This window comes from Aquarana catesbeiana, linkage group LG01, assembly GCF_042186555.1.
Source record: "Aquarana catesbeiana isolate 2022-GZ linkage group LG01, ASM4218655v1, whole genome shotgun sequence".
NCBI classification, from domain to species: domain Eukaryota; kingdom Metazoa; phylum Chordata; class Amphibia; order Anura; family Ranidae; genus Aquarana; species Aquarana catesbeiana.
In genome coordinates this window covers 971,500,764-971,514,932 of record NC_133324.1, presented here as the reverse complement: position 1 = coordinate 971,514,932, position 14,169 = coordinate 971,500,764, and the positions used below count along the sequence as shown (strand labels likewise).

At 44.8% G+C, this 14,169-nt stretch overlaps 1 protein-coding gene across 1 annotated transcript; it reads right to left on the bottom strand.

Moving 5' to 3' along the window:
• Positions 1 to 6,286: 6,286 nt before the first annotated feature.
• On the bottom strand, positions 6,287 to 12,102 carry LOC141123086 (E3 ubiquitin-protein ligase TRIM39-like). The gene has a single exon (XM_073612027.1). It carries the CDS (start codon positions 11,288 to 11,290, stop codon positions 9,521 to 9,523), a length of 1,770 nt encoding a protein of 589 aa, XP_073468128.1. The 5' UTR covers positions 11,291 to 12,102; the 3' UTR covers positions 6,287 to 9,520.
• Positions 12,103 to 14,169: the final 2,067 nt, after the last annotated feature.

Sequence of the window (14,169 nt, the reverse complement as noted above, 5' to 3'; positions counted from 1 at the left end):
GCTGGATAGCAGATCTGCAGTCGATTAATTCATGTCATGTAAGTAAGTGCTCAATGCTCAACATGTTTTGCGTGTCTTCACGCTTCTTCAAGAGCGGAAAGATATATTGTGGCTATCAAGATACATAACATATAATTAGTATATAAAACCCTAAAATCTAGCATCTGGAACAGTGCCAAGTACTACAAAAAACAGACAGTTCCATGCTGGTCAAACCAGTGTGGTAAAGTGTGGAACACCAACCAGGGAGGTAGTGAAGGGTTACCATGGGGGCGTACACAACATAGTACTAGATTGTATCTGAGAGATTACATAGTACTAGATTGTATCTGAGAGATATGTCAAAATGGGAGAGTTCATAGAGCCAGCCAGTGAAGCAGGGAAAAGGGGGGGGGGGGAGAAGGGAGGGGGAAAGGGTAGGGGGGAAAAAAGAGGACAAAAGGAGGGAGGGGAGGAGGGGGAGCAGGAAGGGGGGGGGAGGGAAGGGGAGGCTAGGGAGGGGGGAGGGGGGAAAGGAACACCAGAGGGGGTTAAATAGAGTACTTACAAAGTAGATGTATTTAAGATCATATGAAATAGAGTAGCCCACAGGTAAGGGAAAAAGCAGACAATGTAATGAAGCAGCACGCGTCTATTTAGGTACCGATTGGTAAAATATCCTACGAAAAAATGTAAAGCTAACTTCAAAAAACAATGATCTACAGGTCTTGAGTGTTAATGAAACTAATAAAATCGTAGCCAAGCTCACTCACCAGCAGCTGGAGATAAAGGATATTCCTCCAAGTCAAATTCATATAGGTATATATGAATGTATGTATAAAAAGGCTCAAGGAGTCACAAGCGGTTGTGTAGGGATGACACCATGTTGAGCATTGAGCACTTACATGACATGAATTAATCGACTGCGGATCTGCTATCCAGCCATCTTCTCGGACCTGCTGCTACTCGGGATGGTTATCCTCATGTCCGAATAATTATACATTTAGATGGTTTTGTATAGCTATCGCTTCATTATATCTTGATGTACACATATGATTTGTGGTTTTTAATCAATGTTCTATCTGTATGTGTTTTTCAATAAATTAATTTTGTTATAGATATTTGTCGTGACTGTGCCTGTAAAGTCCAAAGTCCCTCTTTTTTGGTTTTTTGAGTATTGGTTCTCTCTCTCTAATCCTCTCTCTCTCATCCTCCCTCTTTCATCCTCCCTCCCTCTCTCATCCTCTCTCTCTCATCCTCCCTCTCTGTCTCAACCTTCCTCTCTCTCTCATCCTCCCTCCCTTACCCCTCTCTCATTCCCTTACCCTCTCTCTCATCCTCCCTCTTTCTATTTAGTTCAATTTGTTATAACAAAAAAAGTTGGCAATTTAATTTTTTATTTATTTTATAAAAAGCCCCACCAAAGTCCTCAGCACTAGGCCCATGATGTTCTTAATCCGGCCCTGCACGTGTAGCGCCCTCTACTTAAGTAGTGTACTAGAGTTAAGATTTTTGTCAATGCAGGTAAATTTAGGCAGGCCTAGCTGAAAGCTTGGCCTGTTTGTTTTGATCTGTGGCTGGGAGTGGCTTAGAGTAGGCTGGTGACTCACAGCTAGTTTTATCTTACGGTTATCCCCCTTCTGTTTCTAGAGGCTTCTAGAAGGAAGGTGGGAAAGAGACGTGGAGCTGTCTTTGGTATTCTAAGGAAACCTGGATTGGCAGGGGGCAGGCCTCCTTAAATATCTAGAGTCAGTTTGGGTGTAAGAGCTGGAGTGTTAGGCTGTCAGGGCCTTGGAGGGAGCCCCCAGTCTGGGAGGGGGAAGGGTGACCTTGGACCAGGGGCTCGGAGCTGTGTAGGAACCCCACACAACCCAAGGGTTTTCCTGAACAGGAGCAGGAGAGGACAGCGGTGAACACTGCCGGGCAAGTCTTCAGGAGGGATCCAATCAGGTGTCTGTGAGTGACAGGCACAGTCGGGAGAGCTGGGAGAGGCATGCCGGAGCAGACTGGGAGTGTGCAGTCTGAGATGGATGTAGAGCCAGCGGGAGAGTCTGTGATGTTACTGGCAGAGCAGTTGGGTGGCTGCAGCCAGGAGGGTTGTCAGAGCTTGCACAGGACTGACTGGGATCATTAGTCCACCTTAATACAGCTAGCACTAAAGACTTTCACCATTGGTTGCTACACCAAGGGTCCCGCTGCCCTGTCAGCAAATGGCAGTTTCTAAGGTATGACTGGTTGGAGTTGGGCCTGCCATGTGCTAGCTGTGCCAGGAACCAAGTATTGTACAAGAGAGAGAATCAGTCTTCAAATAAACGTTGTGCTGGAGGAGGCTGGAGCTAGAAGATGTAAATAGAGGTCCAATTGATCATTATATTGATTTCTGCTATTGATTCTGGGAATCCCATAATTCCCTTTTATGCCATCCAAGTTTAATCCCTCAATAAATATCAAAAACAAAGCTGATGGACTGTTCATTGTCTGGAGAGTGACTGGAAGTGAATGCCAGGCTGGGCATGGTGACGGGTGGAAGTTCTACATTCTGCAGTCCCTACGGGGGTACTGCTACACACGTTTTTGGAAACTGTGCTGGATTTACCTCCTGAGTATCCTTATCCAAGATGTGTACCTCTGCTATTGGGCTCCCCATACCTAAACACCGATAGGAATGACTTAAAGACCGTAGTCCACAAATGGTCACCATCAAATGTAACTGAACTTGAGACATTCTGCAAAGAAGAGCGGGCAAACATTGCAAAGTCTAGATGTTCAAAGCTAGTAGAGACAAATCCCAACAGACCAAAAGGCTGGACTTAAAGCAAAAGGGGGTTCAACAAAATACTGACACAAGGGGGGTGATCCTTTTCCAACTCAGTGATTCTGTTTTTGAATTTTTGTTTTTTTGCTGACAGGTTGGTGTTATATCTTTCACTTGGATGTTATAAGTTGCATTAGTATATACAGCTGGATGAAGCAAAAATTGTGTCTGTCTTCATTTCAGACTGCAAAGCAACAAAATGTGATTATTTTAAAGGGGGGGATTCTTTTCTATACCCACTCTATACATCCCATAGTTTGTGGACTCTATAACTTTCCTACAGACTAAATAATATTCACTGATTTGGGTTATTTTCATGGAAGAGAGAAAGAGCACAGGTAAAAGGGATGGGACTTTACATATGCCTCTGAGAACACATCACACGATGTATATAGATTAAAAACGTTCTTTATTACGTTTATTCAGATAAAAGACTCCCAATAGCATACAACAATGCAGTTAATACCATACAGTATAGAGTACATATCATGAGAGCACAGAGGTATATATTCAATGAGAGCTTGGTCTGGTCGACGCGTTTCACGGAACTCCCGCTTCTAAAGGACCATTCAAGCATGTATAATATGTAACTCTTAACTTTAGTGAGAATATGTAGCTTCTACAGGCATCATAAAATAGAAGAAAAGGTTGACTTGGGTCTCAAGATAGGGATAGCGCCTACCAGCCCATGGGAATAGCCCACCACATCAAGATCTGCGGTAACAGGTATAATATATATGGGACCGGAAATCCTGAACACACAGAAGGCAGCAGACACAGATATTAATCTGCATAAATAGTCAGTAATGCTAACGCTCTTAATGTGGTCCGGAATCTGTATCCAAGTGTCTCCATGAATCGCTCCATTAGCAACCAGAGTCCATATCAGACAGATGGGAAATGAGGATGATTGGGTTATTTTCACCAAAGGAATGCAGCAGAATACATTTTGGCCTAAATTTACGAAGGAAAGATTATTTGCAAAATTTTAAAACAAAAAGAAAAACTATTTTTTTTTCAAAATGTTTGGTTATTTTTTTTTTTTTTTGTTTATGTAGCAAAAAATAAAAACCCCAGAGGTGATTAAATAATATTAAAAGAAAGCTCTCTTTGTGGGAACAAAATGATAACAATCTCATCTGGGCACAGTGTTACACGACCGCGCAATTGTCATTCAAAGTGTGACAGCATTGAAAGCTGAAAATTCGCCTGGGCAGGAAGGGGGTGAAAGTGCCCGGTACTGAAGGGGTTAAAAAGGCATCAACGTCTTTACCAAGTTACTACAGGCTGGTTAATGGAAAAGGAACTTCCGCTGTTTGGATTCCTTCCCCCGTCCAGTGTCACATTTGGCACCTTTCAGGGGGGAGGGGTGAGCAGTTACCTGTCTAAATCAGGTATTTGCTCCCACTTTTGGGGAAAATCACCGCACATTGTACAGCGATCTACGCCATGTCTGGCAAATCCAACCTCCCCCCCTGCTGTCATATCAGGAATGGCGGCGGCAGCACCCGGGAGTCGATCCGAAGATCGGCTTCAGGTGCTGACATCGCGGGTTCCCTGGACAGGTTAGTGTCCTTATATTAAAAGATTAAAAGTCACCAGCTACAGTATTTGTACCTGCTGACTTTTAATTTAAAACTCCACTTTAACTTCTATGGTTGGGAAGATAATGGAAAGTTTAATAAAAAAAAAACACATAAAAGAGTTTTTGCTGGAAAAAATATATATTAAGCAATAGCCGGTGTTCTGCCGAAAATTCCAACTCGCCAAAATCTCCAACCACGTCACTTCCGGTGACTCTCCAGCATCAGTAAATGGAGATTTGGACGAGTTGGCTGTTTTCACAGAACCCCGGCCTTAACAGCCCTTTCAGGCTGGGTCACTCTCCAGCAGGCAAAGGAGCCTGCTGCACTAAGTGCCACACCCTAGATATATATAGCCCCCTGCTGGTCACTCTCCTGACCAGGGATTGGCTAAGGCTGTATATCAGGTCAGGCTAGACTCTACCCTCTCCACCCACTAGATTCCTGGAAAGACAGGGGGAGACAGGCAAGCCTGCAACTGCCCAGAGCAGACATAAGTAATCAAATCAGCTCCACCGGCTACAGCAGAGCCCAAAATTAACTAAATGTACCTGCCTATACTAGCACCCACTAGGAGGGTGCTACAGATGTATTGCATACTCATCCACATAGAGGGCCGGTATCTGGCAGCCCCCTATATAGTTAAAGGGACTTAAAAGGGACAGATTCCACAAGGTCAGGGTTGTGGTGAAGAGGATCTTTTCCTCATCAACATGGAGGTAAGGTGGTTTGCCTTGAGATCCATGTTGAGGGCTTGTACAGTCCGGGGGCCACATGATCACTTCCTCTTTTCTAGCCAGCAAGGCTGCATGCTTGGATGGTCGTGTGGATTTTTCTGTTCCCCCCCTAAAAGAAAAACAACAAATCTGAAGGACCTGCCATGAAATTTGTCCTCTCCTGCTCAGGACACCCCTGTGGTTTATATGGGGGTCCCCTTTCACTCCCGAGCTCCAGGGCCAAGGTAACCCCCCCAGACTTGGGAGCTTTCCAAAGGCCACAACAGCTAGCACTCCATCTACCAGTTTTTCCACCAAACAACTCCTACCTAGCTGGGCTGACTCTAGGTATTTGAGGAGGCCTGCCCCCTGCCAATCCAGGTTGGGGATTGGTCAGAGCTCCTTAGAACACCCCAGACAGCTCCACCCTTCTTGTCCTTCTTCCTTCTAGAAGCAGAAGGGATGTAACCGAAAGATGAATATATCTGTGAGTCACCAGCCTACTCTGAGCCACTCCCAGCCCCACAGATCAAAACAAACAGGCCTAGATTTTAGCTAAGCCCGATTAAATGTACCTGCTCTCACAAAAATCTCAACTCTAGCACCTACCTAGGTAGAGGGTGCTACAGTTACATTAGCCATTTCACACAAGAGCATTTTTTATACATAAAGGAATACAAGAGGATCCGCCTGGTCAGCGAGGGATCTCTCCGCTGATCACCACTAAGCAGGCAGATGGCAGGTCCGTGTCCGCTCCACTATGCAGAGCAGACATGGACACAGCACGATCTTCTCTATGGAGTGGTCGGATGGACACAGACTGCCTGTCCATCCGACTGTCATTCGATCCGCTGTTTTTAGCGGACCATGATCGGATCTGATGCCCACAGGTGTCAGTGGACACATGTCCTCTGACATCCGCAGCTCCATAGAGAACTATGAATGGTTCATCAGTGTAAAAGGGGCCTAACTGTTTTAGACCTGATGCTGGTCATACTAAGCAAAAGTATATATTTTGTTATGTGTTTTTATCATATTCATAGTAAAAATATAATTTGTGCAGTAACACTAACAATAGAAAGCCTTGTTTGTAATGGAGAAAAAAATAACATCTCTGTGCTACATTGATATTACAACTAATACCAAAGTCATTGTGGAATGTGATAAGAAAATAACAACCTCTAATCACGGTGAAGGTTTTAAAAGTTTATTTAGAAGAGAAAAGTTACAAAGTAAAAGTAAAGATTAGAAAGTAGAGAGATGAAGGTGTGCGGAGATCCTTAGACATGGCCAGGGCTTTTTTCCAGCGGGAACGCTAAAAGCACTGAATGTATGCATTGGCGAGGGGTAATGGGGTGTGCTGAAGGGTCCAGTGATGCCAGTTGCTGGGGAATCTATCTATTGCTGCTGGAGAGGTCTACTGTTGCTGGGGGGGGGGGGGGTGTATTATGTTGCTAGTGGGTCAATTGTTGCTGGGAGGGATCTACTGTTTAAGGAGGGGCCTATTGTTGCTGGAGAGTCTATTAATGCTGGCTGCTGGGGGATCTATTGTTGCTGGCTGCTGGGGGATCTATTGTTGCTGGCTGCTCGGGGATCTATTGTTGAGGGAGGGTCTATTGTTGCTGGAAAGTCATGTTGCTGGTGGTCAATTGTTGCTGGGTGATCTATTGTTGCTGGCTGCTGCAGGGTCTATTGTTGCTGGCTGCTGGCGGGTCTATTGTTTCTGGTGGGGTCTATTATTCCTGGGGCGAGTCTGTTTTTGTTGGGCAGAATTTTGTTGCAAGCAGTCTATTGTTGCTAGGGGGATCTGTTGATTTTGGGGGTGTCTATTATTGTGGGGGGGGGTCTATTTTGCTTATGGGGGGCTATTGTTGCTGGCTGCAGGGGATCCATTTTACTGCTTTTCCTATTATAACTACCAAATTCCATACAGATTACTTAACACCAAAGAATTCATACTGGGTTCTGTTTTCTATAAAAGAGGTGGTACAGGGAGGTGGGTATGGGGTGGAAACAAAGGACGGTGCTTGGAGGTGTGTGTGGGGGGTGGAGACAAGTAGTGACTCGGGAGAGGGGAGTTCCTGCACCTATACTCTGAGAAAAAAAGCCCTGGACGTGGCAGGAGGACCAAGGATCTGACCTCTTCATCAAATGGGAAGCTTTTACCCTCCAATCCTGGACAGTTGTCGTGGAGGACTGTCCCAAATATCAACATTTTACATAATAAGTCATTCAACTAAGAATGTGTACAAACAGCACAACATTCATTACATGAGACATTAATTTCTGTTATCTCTGAACACCTTATCAGTTTGGCTGACCTCCAGAATTCCAACTATCTCATTGTAGAAGAAGAAAACCAACTGTCTCTATGTTCCACAACAAGACCTTCCAAGGATCCGGAGATCAACAATTTGTTCTAATAACATCTTTCTGCAAAGTCATTCTAGACAGAGAACCTGTTATTATATAAGGATCCTAACATTAGCATATAAGCACTTAGTCATTTTTATTTCTGTCTGTTGGAGAGTTCCCCCACTTCCTGCCTAGTAAAACATTGCTGCCAGCCAGGACAGGAAATGAAGGGAAATCCCTCTATTGGAGCCCCAGATAACAATACAAAACAAACAGGGGGGCTAATCCTTCCCCACTCCATCTAAACCTGAAAAAGTATGGCTACAGATACACTATAGGGCCTCATGCACACGGGGCATTAGAAAAAATGAGCTGTGAAGCCACTACCAACACCAGGAAATAGCGGCTGTAAAAATAGGCTTTTAGTAGCTTTTTGTATTGGCGTTAATGCGCGTTTAGCCATACTAGCTTTTAGCAGCATTTCTCTGCCTCTATTCTAAATCAATGGTTCCCTATGAGAGACCATTGATTTGAATAGAAGACTTACGTCACAGTTTGTGTGCTGAGGATATTGAAGGGGAATCCCTCGACAAAATGAAAAAAAAAAACTGGTGTGGTGTTCCCCCACCCCCACCCCAAGACAATACCAGACCCTTCGGTCTGGTATGGATTTTGATCAACCGGGTGGTGACGTCACAAGGGGGCAGGGTCCCCAGGTGATGTCACCGGATGGCCCCGTCTCATGTCTATGTAAGTAATAGCACAAGGCGGCCCTAGCGTTATACCGGGAGAGCGTGTTGAGACAACATCGGAGGAAGGACAGAGAGAGAAGACAGCAGAGAGAGAAGACAGCGGAGAGAAGAGACCCGGCAGAGGCAGAAGACAGCGCAGAGAGGAGAAGAACCAGAGAGGGGGAGAACCGAAGAGGGGGAGAAGACAGTGCAGAGGAGGGTGAAGAACCGGAGGATGAAGACATCGCAGGAGGGAGAAGAAATCGGAAGAGACGCTGTAGCTGCCTTAATAAATTACTTTAAAAACCTGTGTAGTGTTTTCATTCTTGACACTTTTTTTTGGAGGTGAATGGGTAGGGGTACAATGTACCCCATACTCATTCACGTAGGGTGGGGGGCCAGGATCTGGGGGCCCCTTCCCTTGTTAAAGAGGCCTTCCAGATTCCGAAAAGCCCCCTCGCCCAAAGACCCCAACAACCACCGGCCAGGGTTGTCGAGAAGAGGCCCTTGTCCCCATCAACATGTTGAGGACATGTGGCCTGGTATGGTCGGGGGGGGGCGCTCACTCATTCCCCCCCCTTCCTAACCTGCCAGGCTGCATGCTCAGATAAGGGTCTGGTATTGATCTGGGGGGGGGCCCACGCCATTTTTTTTTGGCATGTGAGGTTCCCCTTAAAATTCATAGCAGACCGAAGGGTTTGGTATCGTCTTGGGGGGGAACCTCACGCCAGTTTTTTTTTTTCATTTCGGCGAGTTGTTCCCCTTGAGGATGCTCAGCACACAAACCGCACTGCAAGTCGGATCATCATGATCCAACTTCTGGTGCCACTTGTATTCAAATCAATGGGCTCCCATAGGGAACCATTGATTTTGAATAGAGGCATGAGAAAAGTTTGACGAGGCTTAACGCAGCTGTATCCAGCGTTAAGCCATATTTAGCAGCGTCGGGCGTTTTTACAGCTAACGCCGAGCCTCTGAATGTGCTGGTCCTGGGGTTTTTTTGCAGCTTGAAAACGCCTATGCCACTTACAGCTCCTAAAAGCCTATGTGTGCATGAGGCCATAGAACAACATTGAGAACCTTGGCACTCCAGATGTTTTGAACTACATTTTCTATGATGCTCAACTACACTGCAGAGTGCATGAGCATCATGGGAAATGTAGTTCCAAAACATCTGGGGTGCCAAGGTTCACCATCACTGCTCTAGGTGGTGAAGAAAGGTTTAGGATGAAAATGGCTGCCCCGGAGCCTGCAGCTTTAGAAGTAAAATATTCATGTTGTTTTAACTGCTAACTCCTTTTGGCTGAGTATTTTACCAATCAGATTCTCCACCTTATGATGTCACCAGTCTCTGGGCAGATTTCTCACTTCTGATTTCCCCCCAGATATCTTTATACAACCCCACATTACCCATACCCCAGCATGGAGGGGCTCAGTGAAGGTGGTGGTGAAGGTGTGGAGGTGTCGGATCGGGTCACACAGATCATAAAAGGAGATCCGCCCAGCCTCATAATCCAGATCTATCCCAACTCTCTTTCTGGAGATACCACTGGGTAATCGGATCTCCTTCCTGTCATGTCTCACTGAGTACTGATCATCCCCCCATCTCTCCAAACTCCAGGACTTCTTATTATATCCAATCACTGACTGCTCTCCTTTCCTGTCTATACTGGGGTGACACATCCCGACTATCCAGAACACTGCCCCCCCGAAATCCACTTCCCAGTAATGTCTCCCTGAGGAGAAACTCTGACTGCTCATCACCTGAGGACCCTGAAATCTCTCTGGTGTTTCTGGGCGATTCTGATGTGATGATGAGAAGGATACAGTTTTCCTATCATCTGATATATGGAGATAATTACCAGCTGTGCTCACATCCAGCAATATGTCTGTAACCCCTGAAACCTCCAATGTTGGCTGTACAGCCCCAATATTTGGCCCTCCAGCCTGGTGGTGTGAGTGTTGTATGGTGGGGGAGGGTTGGGGAGGTCTCCTGGATGGTTCAGCATTGATGTGCCCTTTGTCCTTTGTAGTAGAATGTGGATAGACATGTGTGTTTGTACATATTTGTACATTTACCCCAGACATGATATCAGATAAACCTATGTGTAATGTGTGTGAGATCCCCGCCACATCCAGATCCTCCCCATCATGGAGGAGTTTATCATGTCTCTCTCTGTCCTCATCATCTCCATCCTCAGTATCACACAAGTCACCTGTGTCTGATTCCTGTAGGACAGTCAGTGGATCTGTCATGTTACACAGCTCCTCAATGTCACCCATCTTCCTGGACAGCTCCTCCTTCTTTATTTCCAGCTGTTGGATTATATCAGACAGTGATAGAGAGATCCGCTCTGCCTGCCCGGAGATGTCACTCAGGACTCTCTTCTCCAGGTCTTCCAGACGTCTCCTGAGGTCTCTGAACAGGACAGTGACTCTCTCTGTTTCAACATCTGCTTTTCCTTGTACTTTCCTCCTGTGTTCCTGCAGATTCTGGACTCTTTTCTCCATCTCCTCTTTCTCTGTCATCAGTTTCTGCAGAACATTTCTCAGTTTCTTCTTTTTCACCTCAACGGCCTCATCCAGAGTCTCCACCTGGTGTCCCCGATGTTCTCCATCCAGCCTGCAGGACACACAGATACATGTGGAGTCCTCAGTGCAGTAATACTCCAGGATCTTCTTATGGACGGAGCATTTCCTGTTCTCCATAGAAGTGGTGGGGTCACATAAGACGTGTTCTGGTGACTTGTTGTGGACTCTCAGGTGATTGTCACACAGAGAAGCTTCACACAGCAGACAGGATTTCACAGCAGGTACAGGAGTGTGAATACAGTAAGTACAGAAGACCCCGGACTTCTCCTGATCTGGCTGAGAAGACAGGAAATTCTCTGCTATGTTTCGCAGTGTTGTGTTCCTCTGAAGGACGGGACGTTTCCTGAATCTTTGTCTACAGTCAGGACAAGAATAACCTCCAGACCTCTCCTGTGTATCCATCACACGACTAATACAGTCCCGGCAGAAATTGTGTCCACATGTCAGTGTTACAGGATCTGTATAAATGCTCAGACAGACGGAACATTCCAGCTCCTTCCTCAGATCAGCAGACGCCATCGCTGAAAGCAGAAGAGAGAAATGAGAGTAACCAGCGTGACCCGTTCTGTACACTCCTACACAGGGAGGGGCTGAGACTGAGACTCGTAGTCATAGGAATCCTTATACAGAGGAACACAGATAATACATGGGAGGATTCATGACAATAATCTCCCTATCTGGGGAAAATAAAGAACATTTAATAATCTGTGGAAACACCGAGTTGATTTACTAAAGGTAAATATACTGTGCACTGCAAGTACAGTTCCTCCAGAGCTTAGTAAATGATGTAAACCTTCATTTTGCAAAGAACATTAAATCACATGCAAGGAAAATAAAACAGAATTTTTGTTTTGTATACGATTGGAGGATAGAAACCAGCAGAGCTTCCCCTCAGATCTAGAGCAAGTGCACTTTGAAGTGCACAGTATTTTTGCCTTTAGTAAATCAACCTCCAAGTGTCAGGAATGTTTCTTCCTCCTTTGTATTATTATTTGAACATTTAATAAACTGAAAAAGTTATATAGTGGAAATGGATTTATCTGAAGGAATACAAGAGATCTGGAGATTAGTGGGAGTATTGTGTTACACTATGTGATTTATTGTTATTTCATCTGTGTTACACTATTTGATTTATTATTGCTCTGTGTCTTTAAGCCGTCTGCCTCTGTTTAAGGCTTCATTTGTACACGGGACGTTTCTCAACCTCTCCTGAACGTGGGAACATCACAGCTAGTAATCCACGTTTAAAAGCGTGTGTTTAGCAGCATTTACAAGCCGCGTTTAGCCGCGTTTGCGTTCAGGAGCGTTTACTAAAGATAACCTCAGGAGACCCTCACAAATGATTTGAAAGCACTAAAAACAAGTATTTATTATCTATTTCAGCCATTCTGTGAGAGAACAGTGTGAGTAGCAGCTGAGAAAGCAGTGTGCTTGTAGCTAGCTGTTATTTTTTTGGTTAGTTTGTTAATATGGATCCCATGATGAGCATGTGTGCGGAAATGCTCCTGATGTTGCTTTTGCTGAGGCTCCAAAGACGAAGAAAATTGAATGAGAGGACCAGAGTTTGTCGCTACTGGCTCTAAACGCACCTGCCTAGAAGCGACTATAAACAAACCTGTGTACATGTACTGATAAGATAACATAGAGGAGAGTTCAGGAGCAGTTGAAAAAAATGCCCAACTGCTCCTAAACGTCTGTTTGCCAGCAGCAGTGTACATGAGGCCTAAGCTGAACCCTCTCTTCCGCCCTACTTCTCTATATCCCCTCCCCTTTCTTCTCTCTGGTTCATTGTTCAGTATTCCACCATGCTGTAATAATCTTTCCATGTGGCTAACAACATCAACGTTTTTCTATCTATGAAAATCTTTCATTAAACGGAACATTCGAAAGGCTTCATCGTCTGTCTCCCCAACAGTGAGTTTATTCACTTTGTTAAGCTGTCTGAATTGATGCAAGGGATTCAAAATGTCACCAGGTCCTATAAGCCCTATGTGAAGCTGGAGATAAATTTTATTGCCTTGCAGTTGTTTACCAGCAGCAGTGTACATGAGGCCTAAGCTGAACCCTCTCTTCCACCGTACTTCTTCATATACCCTCCCCTTTCTTCTTTCTGGTTCATTGTTCAGTATTCCACCATGCTGTAATAATCTTTCCATGTGGCTAACAACATTAAAGTTTTTCTATCTATGAAAATCTTTCCTTAAATGGAACATTCGAAAGGCTTCATCGTCTGTCTCCTCAACAGTGAGTTTATTCACTGAGTTAAGCTGTCTGAATTGATGCAAGGGATTCAAAATGTCACCAGGTCCTATAAGCCCTATGTGAAGCTGGAGATAAATTTTATTGCCTTGCAGTTGTTTACCAGCAGCAGTGTACATGAGGCCTAAGCTGAACCCTCTCTTCCACCGTACTTCTTTATATCCCCTCCCCTTTCTTCTTTCTGGTTCATTGTTCAGTATTCCACCATGCTGTAATAATCTTTCCATGTGGCTAACAACATCAACGTTTTTCTATCTATAAAAATCTTTCCTTAAATGGAACATTCGAAAGGCTTCATCGTCTGTCTCCTCAACAGTGAGTTTATTCACTGAGTTAAGCTGTCTGAATTGATGCAAAGGAATCAAAATGTCACCAGGTCCTATAAGCCCTATATGAAGCTGGAGATAAATGTTATCGCCTTGCAGTTGAGTCAGAACAGAGTGGCACAGACATGATTTGGGTGTTGTGGGTCAGAAGTCACAAAACATTCCTTCCTGTTCTAAGAAGATGTATTGTAGTACAGGGAGCAGATCCCATCTAGCCCCCCTCCTAGGCTGCATGGTGTCATATTATAGCGCACAGATCCTGCTGGTTTATCACTCAGTCATTATCTGCCTGTGTCAGCATGAGTTACAAAGGGTCCCTCTCACACACAGAAGCGCAAGACCCTGAGCCTGCTGACATACCCAAACATACAGTCAAACCAACTTGGAAACTAATGGAGAATTATTACGCATTAAGAACTAAATTGACAACTAGCTTAAAATTATTATGGGAAAAAGTTCTTATGAAATCTAACACACTGTCTGTTGAACATGAGCTACTGCCACTAGGGGGCACCATTAGACAACTTTCTGCCTCCTATGGGCTTCATCAGTTTACCAGCAATAAGTTAATTAATGTTCTACAAAGTATGACCACAGAAGATTCACTGGGGGAATTAAAAAGCTTGCATGTTCTTAATCTAGAAAGAGACAGTTTTATCCAGCAAACCAAATTAAAGGCAGAAGCAAAGATAGTGCTGCTACATGACACTGCATCTCACAGATCCGTTTCCACCAGATGTTCTAAGAAGTCCTCTAAATGCAGCAGTTCAAGATACTCAATACTCAGAAAGCGACTTATTAGTGCCTGCACTG

Coding starts and splice junctions, on each gene's coding strand:
- LOC141123086 (XM_073612027.1), bottom strand. CDS start 11,290: ATGGCGTCTGCTGATCTGAGGAAGGAGCTGGAATGTTCCGTCTGTCTG.